We start from the raw sequence: 15,614 nt of genomic DNA on the forward strand, positions 1-15,614 counted from the left end.
GATGCTTAAGACTAATAATAGAGCTCCAGGCAGAGGAAGCTGTAAAGTGAGAAACAATTTAATACAGTGAAGCATATAGTTCTGCTGAGCAAAGATTTAAAACAGGTTGCTCCTGTAATAAGTATCTTCACAGAACTGCTTTAGCAAAGCACTATGTTTCTATAAATGGGATTCAGGGATGATTCTGAGCATGAGTGCAAGTACTGGGGAAAAAATAATTACAAATGTACTGCTGAAGAGAGGATGCTACCACTAAATGTTCAACTAGCCACAGGCATGTAAGCTACATACACTTCTGAGACAGCCTCGGAGAAAAAGCTTTTGTTGAGAATGTATATACCATGAACAACTGTTCTAAACTTGCAGCAAAAATACATGCTGATAGCCTGAGCCCACTGTAGGTATTTTTAAGAGAACTTCCATTGAAGGGTAAGTTATCAGCTACATCACTTGTTTGAAAGTAATTTTGGAAAGATTGCTGATATATTAGTAAACTTGTTCAACTTCATATTGAAAATCCATCTGCATGAACAGGTCACTTAACTCATTGGAAATTATTTCTTTAGGTTTAGGAATGCACATTTAATCACAAAATTCAAAACACTGAAGAGAATGAGTCAACCTCTATAACAAAAAGAATTACGCATGCCCCTTACTAGTGTAGATTAACTTTTTCAAATCTCCCAGAAAAGAAGAAAAATGAAGGTCATGGTTTATGTAAACTTGCACTGCATATGTGGCATCGCTGTTTTTATTAGTGTGATAGCCTTGCCAAGCATTATTTGTCATCGATTTGAAGAAAGCAGTTAAACCTGTCCACAACAGTGCATGAGGAGACAAGTCTTCAGCTGATGAATAGCAGCTTAACTCTACCACATTCAACCCAAGTCAATCTACAGCCTTAGTCTGATGAAAGGCTCACCAAATTTATTTTGATACATCCCTAACTCTCAGCTGATGATTTTTAAACAAATATAGCCAGAACTTCAGGTAGGTAGAGGTGAAAAGCCCATATGATGTAACTGCACTTTAAGGAATCACGGGGAGATGATGAAATCTCCGGTGAATTTGTGTACAAGGATTCCACCACACCCTCTCTCAACCACTCCATGCTTGCACGCCTTTACTCAGTGCAAAGAGATTACAAAACTATTAAATAATCTTTAAAAAGGTAGTTGCAGAAAGCTTTATTGAATACTTTTGAATTTGTTACAGCATCAGTAAATTACATTTTGTATTAGCCTGCTCTATGCTTTCCAACCAGTGTCACACTATGTTCTAGGAACTCTGTACTACCACCTTACAGAGCAAGTAGTTTAGTTCGTAAGCATATATAGTGTTGTTTGAAGGTGATTGTGACGGGCCTGAAGACAGGGTTGCTTTGTCACACGACAACACCACAGGCAAAGAAAACAGAGATCTCTTAAAACACTGTCATGCTGGTAAACCATATGGCTGGTCCAAAGGCTCTTCCCTTCTGCTATCTTGACCAAAAAAAGCCAGATGCATCCCCATGCTATCACACTCTGTTGTTCGTCCCAAAGTAGGCACTAATTTTAGGCTTGTAGTAATTCTGGTGGTAACTAAGAAATTTGTTCATTTATTATGGGAGTGAGACAAATTCACTTTATATAGACTATCACAACTTTGTGCAGATGATGTCTTACTGCATAAATGAGAAAAATCATTCTATATGAGATTCTTAAGCCCAACATTGTTACTTTTAAAATTACTTTCTTATATTAATTTCCTAGATACTTTGTATGTCTACCTTGTGCAATTAACTTTCCTGTCGCCTTATTTGTTAAATCCACGCTGGCAAATGCAATGTTTCTTCCTTGCTTCAGAATCTGAGCTGTAATCAGTATCTCTTCTCCAATCTTAGCAGCAGAAGTATATCTTCAATGAAGAACAAAATTAACAGGTAAGAGGCTGTACAGAACACAAATCCAAGAATATTCCTGCATTTTAGATTACTGTGAAAGGAATTGGCAAAAGTGAGTAATAAAGACACATCTCTCTGCCTGCCTGCTTGCAAATCCCCACTACTTAGAAGACCTTGAGTTCCTCTAAGTACTGCAGTGGTAATTCAGTACGAGAGTTCTCTGAGAAAATGGAGGATAGACAGGAACCTATTGGCTTCGTTCTGAGGAACCAAGTTCTGTTCCATTTTGGAACAGAAACAATTGGGTATCAAAGAGCTCAGTTAAAAGTTCAGCTTAAAGTCCTATTCCAGCCACTGTTGGCTCCCTACAGCCTTTCTAAACCAGTCTGGCTGGTTCAGCTGCAAAATGTCTCTGTTACAAAGGCTCCAGAAGGTCATTTCTGTATGGAACCTAAGCATAGGTTAACTGCTTCCCATACCCTGGTCAGAGAGAAGTCATGGAAATCTGGGAGGCCTTTGAACTTCCCAGGTTTAACACTATTTCCATTCATTAGATAACTCTTTATTTATATGAGTAGGAGGCTGTGCTTTTAAAACACACTCTGCAGGGAATAGGAAGAAATTCCCCCATAAAATGCCTGGAGAGAATTAGGAGGAACATGATCCAACCATGATCTGAAGTAAGGGAACAGTATTCAAACGTTAGAATTAGAGGAGAATCTATAATTGCTGGATATAAATCTTATTGAGATAAATTTCATCAACCACTCCATTTTTATAGATGACACTGTCAAAAGTATGTCAGTCACACCTAATGCTGATGTAGTGCAAGCCCCACTAGTTGACAGGGGGCAGGGTTTCAGTCTTGTTTCATTCTCAGAGGCTGCTGCTGCTGCTCTTGTGATTTATAAAAAAAAAAAAAAAAAGCTTCTCTGTTTCCCTCTGTTCTTTCCATTACTGAAATAGCTTCCTCGTGACAACCCTTTAAAAAGCTCCTTCCCAAAAAGGAAAAAGTTGTATTATAGCAATATACAATATCCAATATCACTTGTTCAATGAAAGCAGTAGTCTGGGTTAAACAAAGCTGTTAATATTTCTTCAGATAACATTTCCTAAGGGTTATGCTACTCAATCATTTTGGATCATCTCCAGAGAGAGCACTTTGTCAAGATTTTAGCCCTTATGTAATTGGGTAGGCATACTTGATAGTGTAAATAATTTGGATGTTGGTCTCTTGTTATACTACTGTAGGGAAAAAAACATAATCATAGGAGAGTTTCAGGGTTTCATTTCCAGTAATTTCCTGGTCATCACAGCGGTCGTATAAAGCTTAAATAGATGCTCCAGTCCCACCCACCCAGTGGAGAAATCAAAGGGTGCTGGGGGGGAAAGGAGGGAACCTTGTAAAGATACAGATCACTCCCCACACACTTTTAAAGCTTTTTTTTTTTTTAAGACAGTTTTGATGAGGGGTTACTTTTCCAAGATTTTTAATGCTCTGTGTTAGTTATTCCAAGCAGGATTACTTTAGTTCTAATCAGTCATAATCTCTTAATTAAAAGTAATGAAGGAAAGCTGACAAGCTATAATAGCATGATCAAAGGTTTCAGAAGAACTTTTTTTTTTAAAGATACTGTGCTTTAAATTTGCATTACAGGAAAAACTATTCTCAATATAAAACTACTTTTAAATGACCTAGAGCAAAGGAATCTTCCTCCAGTGAGAAATTGATTCAACCTGTAATTCACCTTCTATGTGAGCATACAACAGAGCTAAACTGTTTCCTCTTTTAATATTTTTCCTGTTTCAATATTTTATGGACTAACACTCAAAAAGGGTTTATAGAAAGCTGCTTACCCTAGATTTTGGTGTTTGAGGACACACTCTAACATATTGAGGACATAACTCTAACAAGCAAAGACATAAGTTGAGCCAATTTCATAAGACTAAAATTTACCACATATCAACATCACTTTACATTCTATGAATGAATGGGTACTGTCTCTTAAACACATGTAACAAATAAAAGCTTAAGAAAGCCCAACTTGATTTTTGCAATAAAATGGCAATATCCCCAAATACAATCCGTCCCCTTAATTTATCAAAACCAGACTTCTGAAACCAAAGAAAACACCTTTTTTAACTGAGTACTACAGCATAGAAATGATGTACATTGGAGTCAATACTGTCTTAGGGGAAGAAAAGTTAGTATGTTCTGGTAAACATGGTGGATGATACCTACGTGATGTTCATGTCCACACTGACCCCAGGCGCTGCTCTTTCTGTGTACAGCAACGCTGTTGTTGACACCACATCCACAAGCGTGGCTGTCAAACCTCCATGTAACGTGCCACCTCTGTTTGTATGCTCCTCCTCTACTTTCATTTCACAAACAATTTTTCCAGGAGCTGCAGAAAGAAGTTTCATCTGTATAACCAAAAAAGGAATAGAAAGCTTACTGACAGCAGTACCAACACCCGATACTGCCCTGAATCAAACTGAAAGTAAATCTTCTTTAATTCTGGACTCCTGAGACAAATTAAAAGATGGAAAACATAGTAATTCAACTGTCACATTAGGTATTTCCATAAACTTTGAGCACAAGATTGTTGCCTTAGAAAAATTTGTATTTCTAGTGCAGATAAATATTTAAACTGACAGCTTAACAAAACTTCAATACTTGCTATGCTCTCAGGAATTCCTTAGGAGACAACATTCTTCAATTTTCCTTTTGCTTTAATCTGCGACTGAAAAGCAGATTAGAGGGAACACGAAACTGCTCTGACTGTGTGTACCATAGTTGTGAAGGTGTATCTGTTAGCTCACAAAATGGAAGCAAGACTGACAGTAATTCATTAATCATTATACTACAGTAACCTCAGTAAAAATCAGTATTTTGAAATGAGCACTGGAAATACTAATCAGATTGACCTCCCTGAACTGAAATTCATACTCCTGGGTAGAAGTTTCCAAGGGTGTATCATACTGTATTACAGCATCGTGGCTTGTATATACACTTTTATTCCAGCCCATAGGTGTTAAATAGAAAAATTACAGTATATCTATGGTACCATGCTTCCCCCTGTAACCAACACAAGAAGCTGGATTTTTGAGACCAAGAAGTTACTGCAATTCAGTATTTTAAAATCTTTTTTTCAAGTTTCTTCAGTTAGTAGCACTATATTCAAAATCTGAAATATATTCAAAATCTGAAAGCAGATGCAAAACTGGGGTAAGTTCAGCATATATATTTACACCTACAACTAAGACTTTGAAGTACCTTTAGACTGTCACAAGTGAAATGTGGGCATAATATTTACTATAATTCCTACTAATTTTCTTACAAAGTTGGGGTTTTTTTTAACTTACATGTTTCCATACTGTATCAGCTGAGTTAACTTAAATCTTTTTAATCTTAAAAGGAATTAAGATTGAAATGTCTCCAGTTTCACTATTCCTTACTTGTAATGCAGTGTAAGAGCTCAGTTTCAGCCAATGTCCCTTTCTGATAGGCCAAAGTTTACCCAATTTTGCAGAGAAATGATACTAAGGTAAACGACAATGTAGGACACAGTCCATCTAAGAATGGAAAAAGCTGGAATTAAGCAGAGGGGAAATCACTGAGGCAGTGTCCTAATAATAGAAATAGCACCTTTATCAATGAAAATGCCAAGTCCTAAACCAGGCATTGCTGCCTTGCTCTGACTGGAGGCCTAAGTTTCTGACAGAATTTCTAATGAGGACTTTACTGACGCTTGACACTGGGAGCAGATGGCTTCCGCTACCGTCAGGGAGTGCTCCAATCCATCAGCGAGGCAAGGAAAGCGTCTGGTTTCATTTGTCATTGCTCTGATCTGGCACTAGCTGCCTGCTCTCCTTGACGAAAATAGTTCAGTATTTGAACACTTCCAGGACTTACACAGCCAGAGCTGCTGGTTTGTACTTCTCTTCTCCAGCCCTTCTGTGCCTGTCCTCCCACGCGTCTGTCTCAGTGAGCGGAATGCTGCTTTGGCTTCCAGCCACTACTGCTATGCACTACTTCTTTGGAGAATGGGCTTTAAATCCCACAGCCGTTAAGCCCTATGTAGGTACCACATTGGAATTAAACCAGAAAGTAAGTCTGATGCTGGGGCTGAAAAGTTTCAGACTAAAATCTGTCTTCTCCAGAACAGGAGAAATCTTGAGTCCTATTTAGTTACAGTAAGAAAGGCTTCAGGTATCTCCCAGAAAAATAGCAGATACTTTAAATTTAAACAAAACCATACTTTTATTGTTATTATGATTATGTTCATAGCATCATACTTCTAGAAGAAGATTGCAGAAAAAGTCAAAAAAGTATTCCAGAGCAAGGTAAGGAGCCTGTCTTCCAGGGCTTACTTCCAGCCTGTTGCCTTTATGAGCTGAAATACTGCATTTGTTCTCCACTTTGTAGGATTTTAAAGTAAAGGAGAGTAAAGTTATCACAGTAAAGAGGTGACTAAGAACTAATTGGACTCTTTATAAATAAGTGAACTTCATAAACTTAAAGCTTTATACTTTTTATATACAAGACCAAAATGTCTTGGGGAAACAAGATAATAAGAGTTGTTTTGCAAATAGTTACCTTCTATTAAATGTAATGGATCATGGAGCTGTAAATAAAAGCACAGCTTGCTCCTCTACAATGCAAAACACATAAAGTTTAAAATGGTTGGTTTTCTTAGATATATTTACTGCCTCTCTCCATGTCACGGTTACATAAATAAATAGCAATCAAATGCAGAATTCTAGCATTGCAAAACTTAATGAGAACACTGGAACTGCATCACAGGATCACCGGAACATATCAGCTACACACTACGAAATTTAAGAAGACACAGTAACATCATTTCAACTTTTTTTTTTTATCATAATGCAGAGCCCTACCAGTCAAATGCATTTTTTTTATACTGAGCCTTGTCAGAAGCTCAGAGAGCACTTAAGTGCTTGTGTTTTCAGTCTGACTTCAACACAAAATGTCAGATGTTATAATTAGCTACTTTTTTTTTTTTTTTAACAGAGAAGAGTAATAATTGATTTCATAATTTCACAGTCCGGAAAGTTAGCTTAGTCTCAGGTACTAGGAAGGGATGAACACTAGTTACTAAATAGCCCACGGAAAGCTATTCAGCACAATCCTTGTCTCCAGAGAGGTACCAGAGGGCAGCTCTAGTATTTCAGTTATTGAATAACAATTGTGTTTTCTACCGTGTGTCACCATCATGGCCACACACCGCTGTTGGGAAATCTTGAATCCGGGGAAAACAACGGCAGGGCTGCACCACCGGGCTCCTGAAGCGCCCGCAGCCACGCCAGCGCGGTCGGGATTCGGCTCACCCACCGCAGGCCTCGGCCCCCTCCAGCTCGGGCGGCCTAGCCCCTGAGGCCCGCGGGCACCGTCTGCCAGCGCCTGAGGCGGGGATGAGGCGGGCACTGCCCCGGCAGGACGGCACGGCTTCGCCAGACCTCGGCCGAGGCTGTAACCGCGAGACGGCGCCTAAGGAAACGCACCTCGCCCTGCCGCGGCCTTTTATTCTGGGAGGGGAAACACTGGCTCTTAAACGAGCAGCCCCTCCTGGGGGCCGCGCCGCCCGCGGCCCGCCCGTACCTTGCGGAGCACTCGGTCGAAGCCCTGCGACTCCACCATGCACTTCATGACCTCCCTCAGGCTCTCCACTGTGAACCCCATGCTGCCCGCCCCGCCAACGGCCACCCGCCCGCGCCCCGGAACGGCAACCCAGGCGGGCGGGGCTTCCCCCCGGCTTCCGTCTGCAGCGCCCCGCTGCGGGGGAGCCATGGAGGCGGCGGCGGCGGCGGCGGCGGCGGAGAGGCGGCGGGAGGAGGAGGCCGAGGCCCAGGCCCAGGCTCAGGCTCAGGCCGAAGTGCAGGAGCCGCTGCTGGCGGCGGCGGAGGAGGAGAAGGAGGAGGAGGCGGCGGCGTTACACCTCGCCAAGCGGAGAAGGGTGCTGTGCTCTGAGTTCGCCGCCATCACCAGCAGCGACGCGGCGGTGGCGCGCAGCTTCTTGGCCGGCAACGACTGGGACGTGCAGGTACGCCCGGGGGCGGCGGCGGGGGCGCGGGGCTGCCCCGGCGGCGGCGGCCCCTTCCCTGCCATCTGCCTCTGTTTCAGAGGGCGCTGAACGCCTATTTCGAGCCGCCGCTGGAGAAGGAGGAGGCGGAGGCGGCAGGCGGGGTGCCGCCGGCCTGCGCGGGGCCCGGGAGCTGGTAGGTGACCCCCGGGGCGGAGGGGGCTGTGACAGGAGGAGGCGGATCGGGGGCGCCCGGCTCGGCGGGGCGGGGGCGAGGGGAGCGGTGCCTCCGCCCTCCCTGTGCCTCCCCTCCGCTGGAAGGTGCAGGGACCCCCACAGCCGAGGAGAGCCATGTCCCGGGTCCTAGCGTCCCCCCGGGAGCAGCGCTCCTCTCTCCGCCTGACTTCGCACCTGTGCTGACGTGTGGCCAGGCAGGTGGCTTCCGTTCCTCACGTTTGTATTTCCACGCTAGTTCTCCTTGTTTCCCAAGGCGGCCCCCTTCGAGGGGAATAGCCAGCGCCTCTTGAGAGGCTGTCAGACTTGCGGGCTGCACTTTCCCTCTGTGGATGCTTCATCCACCTTCCTCTGGGCTAGTAGATTGTTAGCCTTTCGGAGAAGGGACAAGGTAATTTTCTTGTCTCGTGCAGCAATACATATGCAGATTTTACTGTACGCATTTGTGTATCTGTAAATGGTGCATCTATGTCATATACTAGATGTATGCGTATTTATATGTCTATAAATAAAATTGACGTGTATGTGCACACCTTGTTAAATGTACCTGTGGAAGTTAGGATCGAAGATCTGTGTCTTACAAACACTGATGATCTCACAGTGTACCCGTAAGGCATACCAAGGGTATTGAACTGCATGTGGAATTGAACTTTTACAGATTCCTGCCATTTACAGTCCTGAGGGAAGCTTTTTTCGTATAGATTTATTTATTACAGACTTGCATGTTATATAGAAGAGGCCTTGTGATCTTTATAGTTATGAATAAGCTGTATTTGATAACAGCATACCTGTTTTTGCTTGATACAGATGTCTGAAAAAATGCAAGCCTACTGAACATTAGTATTGGTCTCTAGGTAGTCCCTGATGAGTCAGAATACATCTGTATCAAATTGACAGCACCATTTTCTTTTCCAGCCTCTGTCTGTCTTTGCACAGTGGGTTCTGTCTTGAGCTGGGGCATGCAGGATGTGTTGGGAGGGAGGACTATTTGGAAACCCCCCAATCAGGGGGAGATCACTGCAGACCACACAGACTTTGATATTTCATCTCATAGTCCTTCACGTTACAGTATAAATATAAAAAGTCATAATGGAAATATTGGAGGCATATACCACGTTATTTACCTACTTAAATATCCCTTAGCTTCCTCTCCTTTGTCTGCTTTCCTTTTTCTGTTCAATTTAGATTACATGTGCATGGTAGAGGAATCTTACATTGTTTGTGCAGCTCCAAGTACAAAACCAGTACTAAGTCCTAGGGAATAGATTTGTTTTGGTTCCAGGCCTTATTTTCATGTGTGCGTACAAATTCTATGTTTAAAAACAAAACTCTAATATCCCAACTTTGCCAAAATTTGGCTAGTCTTAGCTATACTGTTTAATGTGTTTATACTGTTTTTCAGTTTAAACTGTTTATACCGTTTGTCTAGTCTTAGCTATGCTGTTTAATGTGTTTTGTTACAGACTTTCCCTTTACTCAAGGAATTTACATTGGATCAGTGTTGTGGTTTAACCCTGGTGGGCAGCTCAGCCCCACATAGCCACTTACTCACTTCTCCCCAGTGAGGTGCGGGAGAGAATCGGGAGGGTAAAAGGGAGAAAACTCCTGGGTTGAGATAAAGACAGTTCAATATGTAAAGCAAAAGCCATGCGTGCAAGCAAAGCAAAACAAGGAATTCATTCACAACTTTCCATGGGCAGGCAGGTGTTCAGCCATCTCCAGGCAAGCAGGGCCCCATTACATGTAACGGTTATGTGGGATGACAAACAGTGTAACCTTGAACGTTCCCCCTTCCGCCTCCTTTCCCCAGCTTTTATTGCTGAGCATGACGCCATATGGTGTGGAATATCCCTTTGGTCAGTTGGGGTCAGCTGTCCCGGCTGTGTCCCCTCCCAACCTCTTGCCCACCCCCAGCCCACTTGCTGGTGGGGCAGCAGGAGAAGCAGAGAAGGCCTTGACGCTGTGTAAGCACTGCTCAGCAACAGCTAACACATCCCTGTGATATCAACGCTGTTTTGGTCACAAGTCCAAAACACAGCACCACAGGAGCTGCTATGAAGAAAATTAACTCTATCCCAGCCAAAACCAGTACAACCCTGTGTTAGCAGGTAGAGTCTGGTTCTCTTTAGCAACGCAGTCCGCAAACAGTTACTAGACTAGGCACTCAAACTTTGCCAGTGTTGTTTAGTCTTTATCAAATCAACAGGGTAGACAGGGCCTGTGTTTCTGAGGTGGGATTTGCGGTGAGTATTCCCAAGGAAAAGGACTATCGGTTTGTCGTAGAGTGAGTTTGCACATGTACCTCCCCAGAGGGTTTGGCAATTGGAAGAATCTCAGCTGTACTACAAAGATGGGCACGTAAAAGCAAGTCTCGGCTGCAGTTCTTTGTTTCTAATATGCTGGAAAGTGTTTGAAAAACTAATATACACAGCCTGCCTCCAGCATGGGGAAAGAGCTGAATTACTCAAGTGCTTTGGATTACATTGGTTGCCATCTGATTAACTTAAATCAGAATCGTAAATGTTATCTTGTCTATAAGGAGGAGGAAAAACCACTTACTTCACCTGTGTGCTAAGGCTCTGTATGACTGAGATCTGTATGTTTTAGTTATTGCGCTTTTAAATTATATTACAATACATGTTCACTTAACATGTTCAATACATGTTAACTTATTTGTTGGGAAAGTTAGATGGCCTCCTGTAAGTTGTGATGGGTCTAAAACATTTTCCTTTAGAAGATGAAGGAGGTAATTGCAGGAAGAATAGTATTATGCATGTTGACAAACAAGTAAACTCTCTCTTTAGTATTGACCTCACAGCAGATGCAACTACTAGTAATGCCGGTGTTGACAGTGCAGACTCGAGGCAACAAGATGACAGCAACTTCTCACTTATAACCTGGAACATTGATGGGCTGGATCTAGGAAATCTAAAAGAACGAGCTAGAGGAATCTGTTCTTACCTGGCATTGTAAGTATAGCTTCATCTTTGTATTGTCATGTACGCAGCTTTAAAGGAAAAAGCAAGCTTCTTGTTTTAGATGTGTACGAAATCTTCATGCCCAAATTATCTTAATGTTAGATGCAACAATACAATCACTTTATAAATTCTAAATAGCTGAATAAAAGTTGATATCCTGGTTCGAAGAGGTGTGAACCTATGCAGCATCCCAAAGGTTAAATATTTTGCGACAGCTACTTTAAAAAACTTTTTATAATGAAGAATATTGTTCAAGTTGCAGTCGTACATCAAGAGCATACTTCATACTTCCATCCTGCACATGAGAGAAGGGTAAAACTGCAAGAAACTTGTTTGTCTCATTCCAGCAGTATGAATAACTTCACGCTAGAGCAAACTGTTTGAAACAACAAAAAAGACTTTTTAGTGAAATGTGTGAAGTGGCTTTCTTGCCATTACTGTTACTTGTCTATCAAAAAAGAAAATATGCAAGGTAAGATAAAAGCAATAGAATCTGTGATTACCTTTTATAGTTCCACCAGTGGAAGCCTCCCATGAATATATTTATGAGGAATTTAACAATTACATAAATTGATTTATCTTAATACAGTAACTTATCAGTGTAAATTAAATGATTTAAGCAAGTGGTAATTTGAATTCCTCTTAAAACAGCAGAAACTCCTTAACTAAATCAACTTTCATTGATTTTGTTAATCTGGGGTGATGATATTTTTCTTCTGTAATAAGGCCTTAGGTTTGTCCTTCACCTGCTTAGAGCAGGGCTATTCAGCAGTGTAGCAAAAATAGGGACAGCTGTAAAGTCGTGTCTCAATCCGCATTTTCAGGACTGCTGCCCCACATGAACTGTTCCTGATTGCATAGTTCTAAGAAATAAAAGAGCTTGGCATTGATGAGACTGGAGAAAATGAATAGCAGGTTACCTGAGGGGATGTGTTGTAAGGGAATGAGTGGCGGTTGGAATCTCCTGGAGAACTTAGATGTTGCAGAACATGTTTCCAAAGCTGCTTTGCAGCTGCTTAAGTTGAATTCCTCATGTATCTAGTACGTGAAACCTGTGCAAATGTTTGTAAGATCAAGGTATAAGGAAGTCATGCTTTTTATTACCATGTTGGTTTCATGTCCATAATAGTCATTGTTTCCTCCCTTTTAACAATGGTGATGTGTCTACATGCTACTAAATATGATGGAGAGAGTTTTTTCTTTTTTTAAAAAACAGATTCTTACAATATCTAGGAAGATGAGGACAAGGTGCACGTGAAATCCCTGACCCTGTTCCATTTGGCTTCAGAGTGTAACAGTACTATCTTTCAGTAGTTAATTTAAAATCTTGTCTTGCCGATTTCAGGTACAGTCCAGATGTTGTGTTTTTACAAGAGGTCATCCCACCACACCTCTGTCTTCTACAGATGAGAGCAGGCAGTTACACTATTATTCCAGGTAGGAAATAACCCTCAGTTTCTAAAGACAGAAACCGGAAAAAGTAAGTTCGGTTTTATTCTGTCTCCCTTGCCAAAATCTCTGACCATTTGTAGGAATGAAAAGAGTAAAGTGAAGAAGGAAGCACTTAAATTACTTTCTGTGTTTTGCTATCAGGATATAGTTTGGTGCAAATTATGCACGTGAAAAGCTTACTTGCCTGGTGGTTTCCGTTGTATTTTTTCTGCATTTTGAAAGACTGATAGCAAGGGTAGCCAAAAAAGTGCCATAGATAAGTCATTTCTTAAATATTTGCATTAAAAAAAAATCTGAAAAATTTGCACCGCTATTATGAAACTTTTAACTAATGACTTTGTACATCTTGCAAATTAATGTGATTCTCCCAGATCATGGTAAAAAGGTCTATTTCAGAACCTTAACTTCTTTATGGCATGGCAGAAGATATCCTTGACCATTTCTTTCCCGGTTCCTCTTTAGGTAACATAGATGGCTATTTCACTGCCATAATGTTGAAGAAATCAAGAGTGAAGCTACTGAAACATGAGATAATACCTTTTCCAACAACCTCCATGATGAGGAACCTTTTGGTTGTGCATGTGAGTGAGTCAATATGTACTAAACAGCTGTATTTCTGCCTTCAAAACAAAAAATCCCAGGAAAGGCTGGACTGGCTTTACTCTATGACAGTCTCAAACAGCAGAAAAACTTCTTCTCCAAACATGCAAACCCAGTTGCGTTTGATACTAACAAACTTAAATCTTTTATGCAAGTTACTGGCCGTACTTCATTTTCAAGTCTCATAACCTCTGAAAACAAAACTAAAAGCCTGTTACCCTCTTGTAAGCCAGTTTTCTTCAATGTGAAACTAATATTAACCAGAGCTCTGTCATTCAGTAATTTACTTTGTGATTAGATTTTGTCTGAACTTCTTATCATGGTGTGCATAGTAACATTGCCTCTTTGTTTCATGCACAGGTGAGCATATCTGGTAATGAACTTTGCCTTATGACCTCTCATCTAGAGAGCACTAAAAATCACTCTACGGAGCGTATGAAGCAACTGCAAATAGTCTTAAACAAGATGCAGAAGGAGTCCGAGTCCACCACTGTTATATTTGGAGGGGACACAAACCTCAGAGACAGTGAGGTAAATAGAAACAAGCAACCTTGTTATTTTGAGAAGGTATTCTGACAAAATCTTCTCAGGCTTTTCTGTTGTCTTTATGAGAAATGACCTGCTTAGGCAGAACAGAGATGTGCAACATTTATTCTTAAAAAGTAGAAGCGTGACTAAGTAGAAGCTGTGGCATTGCTATGCTGAGGCATTGTTATAGTTGAGGTGATGTAGATGAAGAGCCGCCCCCTGACCATAACATAATACTTTATTGGCAATATTTATATCTGAGAAGATGCAGGGATAGTCGGTGAAGTTTTGACTTCAAAAGCATCTTCTCATTTTGAGAACTTGATCTTTATTTACTCAACTCTGATTCTCAGAGAGTTAATGCTTGTAGAATCAATGAAAGAAGAGGGTGATCTCGAGAAATAGATCTTGGGAATTTAAAATTAATCCCCCATCATAGAGACACTGAAAATTAGAAGTAATTTTTGGCTGCTGATATTAAAAGTGAAATTTGTGCATTATTACTAAAAGGTCAGTGATTCATCTTGCCCTATCGAGAAATTCCATTGCAGTGAACTGGAATGACATTCTTTCAGAGAACATGGTGTTGACCCCCATACCTCAAAATTTCAGAGCTGAACGTTTATTTTGTAACATGTTTTGGATTTAGAAAGTACTACAGGAATTGGTCATGCTTTAGAGTATCCTGAGAAATACCACAATTTAGAAACGTCTCCAATATCTTTGTTTTTAAGAACTCATGTTTTGCATAAAACAGTGATATTGTGACAGCTCAGTTCTGTTTTTGAAGGTAAAATTTGTGAATTCAGTATCTTCTGGATTTTTCCCCCCCTTCCACTTTCAGGTTACTAAACTAGGTAGCTTACCTAGCAACATTACGGATATCTGGGAGTTTTTGGGCAAACCTCAACACTGCCGCTATACTTGGGACACCCACTCCAATACCAACCTGGATGCAGAGTACAAGTGCAAGATGAGGTTTGACCGCATTTACTTTCGGCCTGCAGCAGACGGGGGACATATTATTCCACGAAGTATGGACTTAATCGGATTGGAAAAACTAGACTGTGGCAGATTCCCTAGTGATCACTGGGGTCTTCTGTGTAACTTTGATGTGATATTGTAAAAAGGAAAAAAGGCTTGCATTCTTAGTTTTTAGGTGATCTGTTCTTGTTTTTACAAAATTTTACCCTCTCATTTTAAGTAGGAGGTATTTAAATTTTCAACCCTAACATGTTCTCTGCTCTTGACGTATGCTGGAATGGCTTCATTTCAAGCTGGGGTTCCCTTTTCCTCATTAATATGCATCTGTCCTTGAATCACGTTTTTTTTAAATATTTATTTTTAACAGTGTATGCAAATACAAAAACAAATTCTAGTTTTAAAATGGGAGGAAAAATCTGTAAATACAATTCATAAACATACTTGGTGGTTTAAAAGATACTTTTATTTTGGCATGTATTATAATCTCGTAATAAATGCTGCTTTTTTATTTTAAGAATACTTTTATTATGCCTGATTTGTTCTTTTGTAATCATTTCCATCATCCTTTACAACTCTGTCTTTTGTAGGGTGTTTTGTATTAGCTTCTGAAGTTTGTGTTGTACTTATGTATGCCTTCAGGCAAGACAATGAAGGAGCTGAGGAAAGAATGACTAGATTCTCACAGAATAAGGGTTTCTTAAGTAAGAATTAAACTAGCATTGAACAGATTTAAGAACGGTGTGCCTTCTATTCAACGAGAAAAGGATATAGGCAGATGCATGGAAGTTGTTCACTTGGGATGGTGTATACCTTACTTTGTGTTTATTAACCCGGATATGAGTTGCAGATTAAAATGCATTATCTTTCCAGTGAGCTTCTAGAAACAATGCTCTTATAAACTGCTGT

At 40.9% G+C, this 15,614-nt stretch overlaps 2 protein-coding genes across 5 annotated transcripts; one reads left to right on the forward strand and one right to left on the reverse strand.

Moving 5' to 3' along the window:
- Positions 1–1,172: 1,172 nt before the first annotated feature.
- On the reverse strand, positions 1,173–7,711 carry ACOT13 (acyl-CoA thioesterase 13). 4 transcript variants are annotated; one of them, XM_075494259.1, is made up of 4 exons: positions 7,512–7,610; positions 4,570–4,632; positions 4,128–4,312; positions 1,173–1,899 (listed from the first exon to the last, which is right to left on the reverse strand). In XM_075494259.1, exons 3-4 carry the CDS (start codon positions 4,310–4,312, stop codon positions 1,743–1,745), a joined length of 342 nt encoding a protein of 113 aa, XP_075350374.1. In that variant the 5' UTR covers positions 4,570–4,632; positions 7,512–7,610; the 3' UTR covers positions 1,173–1,742. The 4 variants fall into 4 exon arrangements, with proteins under 4 accessions (XP_075350374.1, XP_075350373.1, XP_075350375.1 ...); XM_075494258.1 differs by lacking the exon at positions 4,570–4,632 and having other exon boundaries at positions 7,512–7,711; XM_075494260.1 differs by lacking the exons at positions 4,570–4,632; positions 7,512–7,610 and adding an exon at positions 5,348–7,460.
- On the forward strand, positions 7,699–15,202 carry TDP2 (tyrosyl-DNA phosphodiesterase 2). Its single transcript, XM_075495452.1, has 7 exons — positions 7,699–7,953; positions 8,034–8,128; positions 10,971–11,135; positions 12,490–12,581; positions 13,059–13,177; positions 13,557–13,727; positions 14,569–15,202. Exons 1-7 carry the CDS (start codon positions 7,699–7,701, stop codon positions 14,848–14,850), a joined length of 1,179 nt encoding a protein of 392 aa, XP_075351567.1. The 3' UTR covers positions 14,851–15,202.
- The last annotated feature ends 412 nt before the right edge of the window (positions 15,203–15,614 follow it).

The sequence above is a fragment of the Mycteria americana genome, chromosome 2 (genome assembly GCF_035582795.1).
Source record: "Mycteria americana isolate JAX WOST 10 ecotype Jacksonville Zoo and Gardens chromosome 2, USCA_MyAme_1.0, whole genome shotgun sequence".
NCBI lineage: Eukaryota > Metazoa > Chordata > Aves > Ciconiiformes > Ciconiidae > Mycteria > Mycteria americana.